This window comes from Crocodylus siamensis, chromosome 6 (assembly GCF_052110815.1).
Source record: "Crocodylus siamensis isolate JL-2025a chromosome 6, ASM5211081v1, whole genome shotgun sequence".
Taxonomy (NCBI): Eukaryota; Metazoa; Chordata; order Crocodylia; family Crocodylidae; genus Crocodylus; species Crocodylus siamensis.
The window spans coordinates 33625304-33631257 of record NC_143400.1 but is presented as its reverse complement, the minus strand read 5'-3'; the positions used below and the strand labels follow the sequence as shown (position 1 = coordinate 33631257).

The 5954-nt window shown below is 60.4% G+C and overlaps 1 protein-coding gene across 11 annotated transcripts in view; it reads left to right on the top strand.

The window, feature by feature from the left end:
• Positions 1-5954, top strand: part of LOC149862267 (disintegrin and metalloproteinase domain-containing protein 18-like) — a 39566-nt gene that overhangs the window by 2715 nt on the left and 30897 nt on the right. For 9 of the 11 annotated variants that reach the window (XR_016443352.1, XM_090056051.1, XM_090056047.1 and 6 more), the window contains 9 exons: positions 73-149; positions 250-433; positions 1343-1408; positions 1731-1802; positions 2343-2509; positions 2618-2699; positions 3134-3270; positions 3821-4001; positions 4866-4955. Coding sequence is in view for 10 of the 11 variants with exons in the window: in XM_090056051.1 (XP_089912177.1) it covers positions 73-149; positions 250-433; positions 1343-1408; positions 1731-1802; positions 2343-2509; positions 2618-2699; positions 3134-3270; positions 3821-4001; positions 4866-4955 (1056 nt within the window). In the remaining variant the exon portion in view is untranslated. The remainder of the gene's footprint in view (positions 1-72; positions 150-249; positions 434-1342; positions 1409-1730; positions 1803-2342; positions 2510-2617; positions 2700-3133; positions 3271-3820; positions 4002-4865; positions 4956-5954) is intronic. The other 2 variants (XM_090056050.1, XM_090056052.1) reach the window with 2 other exon arrangements.

Below are 5954 nucleotides of genomic sequence, written 5' to 3'. Positions count from 1 at the left end.
TGGGGCTCTTCACCGGGGATCTCTCCTGCCCGATGTAGAAGCCCCCGGTGTTTTTCTGGTTCTTCCCTCCAGCGTGACTGCTTCTACAGAGGATACGTTGCTGGCTTCCCCAGTTCAGTTGCGACTCTCAGCACCTGTGCCGGACTGAGGTAGGTGCCTCTCCTCTACCTGAGCGCCCTCGTTGTGTGGTTCACATGCAACGGGCTACCGTTTCTTGCTGCTCACTTGTGATCACCTCTTCCCTCTCAGGGGGGTGCTGCAGGTGGAGAACATCACCTATGGCATCGAGCCCTTGGACTCGGCACCTGGGTTCCAGCACCTGATGTATCGGACCTGGAATGAGGACGTTGAGAGTCAGCTCTTTGTGGAGAACGACACTCTTTCAGGGGACGGAGGAGTCGTGCTTCAGCCAAACACAGGAAGAGACGATATAGTAAGTGATGTTCTCGGTGAGAGCAAGTGTCATAGCCAATCAGCTCTGCAAATGCCCGTGTGAAGCATTCGGGGGTAGACTTGGTTGCTGCAGTCTGTAGGAACGGTGCGGGTGCTAGGGAACAGTCCCTGCTGCGATGACAGTTCCTGTACCTGAGGCTGCAGCCCAGTCCCTCGGCCTGTGTCTCCCACCCTACCCCGCAGTGTGGGATGTCCTTCAGCAGCTGGGTGCCGGTGCCCCTCTCTGGCAGCTGGGGTGAGACAAGTGCATGCGTGGAAGACAGCAGCTCGGGGTTGCTGGCTGCCTGTGCAGAACCTGTGCATCGCAGGAAAACAAGGGTTGGGGAGCAGCACAGTGAGAAGCACGGTGTGCCTGATGGGGCACTGAGCCACCCCAACGAGGAGCCGCGGCAGGACAAGGCTGGGGCAGCCTCGGGGCAGGGGGGAAATTCAGTCCAAGTGGGTGAGGTGCTTGAGGCCTTCTGCCCAAGGTTTTGCCTCCTGTGAGGCGGGCAAAGCAGGCTGTGACTGCACAGAAATGTGACATGAGATTATCAAACCTGGACCCCCCCCTGCACTAGGAGAGCTGGAGAAGGGCCTGTCCCTTCCAGGGCTTTCTGGCCTCGAGGTGGGGGGTTGCTATTCAAGAAGCCTCAGGTCTGGAAGCACTGGAACGCCCATCATGAAATCCTGTTGCCCATGATGAAATCCTGTCCTAAGTGTCCATGGGGCCAAGTGCAGTCCAGCCCTTGGGGTTGCTGGCAGGTTTGTGATGCCGTGGCCTCTTGCGAGTCCTGCTGTCACCAAGTAGCGCGGGAGGTGAGCAGGGGCAAGCCTGCCCGAGGAGCATGGTCAGGAGTGAGCGCAGGGTGTGCAGCAGAGATCTTTTGTTTTCCTTTCTCCTTTCAAGCCAATGCACAGCCTCAGCAAATCCCCCAGATACGTGGAAATGCATGTGGTTGTGGCTAAGGCTCTAGTGAGTACTGAAGCTTTGACGGGATTGTCCTGAGTGGAAAAGCGTAGCTGCTCGTGTTGGAGAGTCAGCTACCTGGGGCACGGTCATGGGGGAGGACCGGCTTTCCGGCCGTGGAGCCCGCGGCCAGTTTGGACACGTCCCTGTTCAGTGCCTGCCCCATCTGTTTTGCAGAGGTGCAGAGATGTGGGGGAGGCCTGGGGGAAGGCGCGGTATGGCAAGGACAACCCCTGGGTGTGTGTGAAGGTTGAGTGCTCCCTTTGCTGCAGTGCTGTGTCCCCGGGGAGTACAGTGCTGCAGTGATACGCTGCGTTCTGTGTCACAGTATGACTATATGGGCTCGGACAAGGAGGTGGTGACGGAGAAGGTCGTGCAGCTCCTCGGCTTTGTCAACAGTGTGAGTTGCTGCCCCTCGGCCTTGCCTACTCCTGGGGGAAACAGACTCTCTGCAGGGGTTGCTGTGGGGTGGCACGGGCCTGGGAGCAGGGCCCAAGCGCCAGGCCTGAGGGACTCTGGTCCTGAGTCTGCTGTGAACCTGCTGCTGTGCTCGGAGCTGGAGCAGCTCAGAGGGAAGGGACCTGCACCGGGCCAGGGGGCAGCTGCGCCTCCCGCAGGTGTTGCACAGCTAATGGGGCTGGCCTGCTCCTGATTTCTAGGGCTGAGCACTGGCCAGGCTCTTTCGAAAGCTGGGGGGCCGGTAGTTGGCAGGGCTTGTTACCATGGGCAGGGAGGAGCCACTTTGAACCGCCTGGCTCCCTCTGGGACTGAACAGGTGTTGGACGGATGAGGTGTAGTTGTCGGGCCCCCCAAGGAACCCTCCCATGGGGTGTTGTCGTTTGCCACGCATGGTTTTTCTGTGTGTTGGTGCTTTGCTTCTCCCAGTGGTCACCCAGCCCCAGTGTCCAGTGACCGGGCCCGTCCTGTGTTGCCCTGGCAGGTGTTTGCCCCTCTCAATGTGACTGTCGTCCTGTCATCCCTGGAGCTGTGGGTGGATGAGGACCAGATGGCAATGGCAGGGGAAGCCCCTGAGTTGCTGCGGAGGTTTCTACAGTGGAAGAGCCTGCATCGCCCGCTGCGGCTGCACGACCTCACCTACCTGTTGGTGTAAGACGAGGGAGCGGGGGGTTGTGCACTCCAGATCCCAGCAGCCTGCTCCTGGCTGGCCGGCCAGCGAGAACATGGTGAGACCCGGGGCCTCTCTGTGTGTCGCAGGTCCCAGGAGCAGCCAGAGTACGTGGGGGCCTCCTTTGCAGGGCAGCTGTGTCTGCGCAACTACTCAGGAGGGGTGGCCCTGGTAGGTGCCCAGAGCAGCCTGCAGGAGGGCAACGGGTGCCCCTGGCCCTGCAGCGCCTCGGCACGAGCCCCGGCTACTGCACCAGGGAGGGGAGGCTGTATCCGGGCACAGTGGGGGCAAAGTGTCTGCAGGGCAGCGGGGGGCAGTGAGGTGGGGACAGCACTGCATCACCTCGGGACCCCCGCTTGGGACACAAGTGCAAATGGGCTGCGCTGACCATTGGGCAGTGTTGCCACCGTGCAGCTGGCACGGAGCGATCCCTGCCTCCAGACGGAGTTTGGCCTGTCCGCCAGGCCCTCGTACTGCAGGGGTGGGGTTGGGGTAGCTGTGTTGTCGGCGACTGTTGGCCACGGCGGGGAGCAGAGCAGCCCTGGCAAGCCCAGGAGCCTGCCTTCCTGCCTCCACAATGCGCCGGCTATGTCCCCTTGCCACAGTACCAGAGAGCAGTGACCCTGGAGACCTTTTCAGTCGTTGTGGCTCAGCTGCTGGGGCTGAGCCTGGGAATGACCCTCGAGGACCCCAGGACCTGTCGCTGCGCGGGAGCCACCTGCCTCATGCACCCCGGCGCAGTGTAAGGATGCACCTTGCCAGGCTGGGGTTCTGTGGGTGGGCCTGTATGTAACCACGTAGGTGTGAGTGTCCCTGTAGGTGCGGTCTTGTGCCCCCTTGTCCTGGGTCGGACTCCTGCCCCATTTGTTCCTGACCCAAAACAAGCACTGCCCTGGCGCCTGACTGCTGCCAGGTCAGAGCACGGCTCTGGTGTCATCAGCAACAGCCCTGCTGACCAAGCTCACGTGTCTTCAGCGTCAGCACATGGGGTCTCCGCAGCAGAGCAGAGGATTGCTCACCTGAGGGAGCGGCCCTGCTCTCTTGCCCCAGAGGTGCTCTCTTGAGGCCCAGGGCTGCACGGGAGCGTGACGCAGAAAAGATGGCCCTGCTGCCGTGTCCCGTGCACGTGGGATGCGCTCCGCCTGGGGTGCCCGTTAGTCTGGCTCTGGCCCCATGTGGTGGACAGACAGTTCACGTGAAAGCCACAGGATCAGGAGAGCGTAGTTGTTACAGGCAGTGCCACCTGTGAGCATTTTGGGGGTTTAATGCCAGCTGTCTTCCCTGTTTGTCAGAGGTGCCCACGGCCCCAAGGCCTTCAGCGCCTGCAGCATCAGAGACTTGGTGAGGTTCCTGGCGACCGAGGATGGACGCTGCCTTCTGAACAGGCCGCACATGAACGTGTCATACCGGGCGCCCGTCTGCGGCAACAAAGTTGTGGAGCCTGGGGAGGAGTGCGACTGCGGCTCATCACAGGTGAGCGGGCAGTCCCAGGCACAGAATGGGGATAAAACTGGAGAAAAGCAGGGTTGCAACAGGACCTTGGGAGGTCATTGGAGCGGGTCGGAACGGCACATGGGCGGTTTGGCCAAGATGCCGCTGCCCGTAGTGGGCAGAGGGGCTAGAGCCGTCCTAAGGCCGAAGGTCTGAAGGAAGGCCCCAGGGCAGCACTCTCTCACCCTCCCTCTGGACTCGGCCCAGCTGGGTGCAGCAGCATAGGGCACCAGGTGTTTCGGGAAGTGGCAGGAGAGGCGGCTGTGGCTGGGTGGGAGGTGTTGCCTCCCGCTTGCCTGCTGATGGCTGTGGGAAGAAGCCAGACCAAGAGCTAATAGTGGGGATGAGCAAGCGGGGCTCAGGTCTCTCCTCGGTGGCAGCAGACTCTGCTGCTGTGCTAGGGGACGGTGCGTCCCAGAAGGCCTGGGCTGTATTCCACCTTGCATCGCCTGTGTCAGCCTTATCCTGCAGCCCTGCCTGCTGGCTGGCCTTCAGGCGGCTCTTTCCCCAGGCAGCCCCAGGGGATGTGCCCTACTCAGGTCCCTTCTGGCCACGCCAGTGTATGACTGTGCCAACGGGGGTGGGATTTGACCCTGGCGTACGAGGCACCATGGACGAAACGTGCTCCCCACATCTATGAAAGGCGTGAGGGTGTCAGGCAGCAGAGGGCGGGGGCATGAATGGCTGGTGTCCCTGCTATCCTACCAGAGGCTCCAAGTGGCTGAGCCTGCACCTGTGCGATACGGTGCTTTCCTTTCTGCGATGGCCAGCGCGGTTCTTGTGGCTGCCCGCAACCGTTCTTTCTAGCGTTGGAAACTCAGTCGGGCCTCTGCCATTGACTTTCAGGAGTGTCAGAGGAACCGGTGCTGCCAGCCCACCTGCAGATTCAAAAGCAACATCAAATGTTCCACTGGGGTCTGCTGCTCCAACTGCCAGGTAAGCGGGGTGCTCTGGGCGGTCGTGGCCTGCGGCTGTCTCGACCGCAATCTCTGTGCCGCACATGCTTTGTGGTTCAGACGCGCATGGTCTGTTGTGGTGTACGGCAGTGGGGCCGTGCATGCACGCTGTCAGTTTTTCCTGCTCTGCTGGAATGTGGAAAGCAGAGGCCACAGCGTGTGCTCACGCAGGCCTGCAAGCCATACAAAGCCTTGTTGTCGACGCCATGAGAACGTGGCCAGGTTGCAGGGAGTTTTCATTGCCACAGGGTGGTGCGGAGGGAAGGTGCATCACAGGGGTTTAAATGGGCCTAGGGACCTAGAGGGCAAGGAGCAGAGCTGATATGAAACTCCGCCCGGGTTTTGTACGCTAACCAGCGGGAGCTGTCCTAACTGTGGCGCAGTTGTACAGGGAGCCAACCAGTTTTCCAGAGTCCTTGCTCCCTGCCAGCCAAACCACCGCCAGATGGAGGACGGGATTCACCTCCAAGGAGGATTATCCTGCACTGGTCCGGTCCTGCAGGGAGCAAACCAGGAAAGCCAAGGCTGCAACTGAACTCCAACTAGCTTCAAGCATCAAGGACAACAAAAAGTCCTTTTTCAGATATGTGGGGAGCTGGAGGAAAAGCAAGGGCGATGCTGGACCCCTGCTAAACCAGAAGGGGCAACTGACAACTGACGCCCAGGAAAAAGCCAACCTATTAAATAGGTACTTTGCGTCAGTCTTTCATCAGTCCCATGGGACGCCCATGCCTGCTATGGGACAGGGAGATCCGGGTGATGGGGATCCCCTACCCTCCATAAATGCTGACCTCGTGAAGGAACACCTTGAGAAGCTGGATACCTTCAAGTCAGCCGGCCCTGACGATCTGCACCCCAAGGTACTCAAGGAGCTGGTGAGCATCATAGCCCAGCCCCTAGCACAGATCTTAGAGTTCCTGGTGCTCTGGTGTAGTGCCCAAAGACTGGAAGAAGGCCAATGTGGTGCCGATCTTCAAGA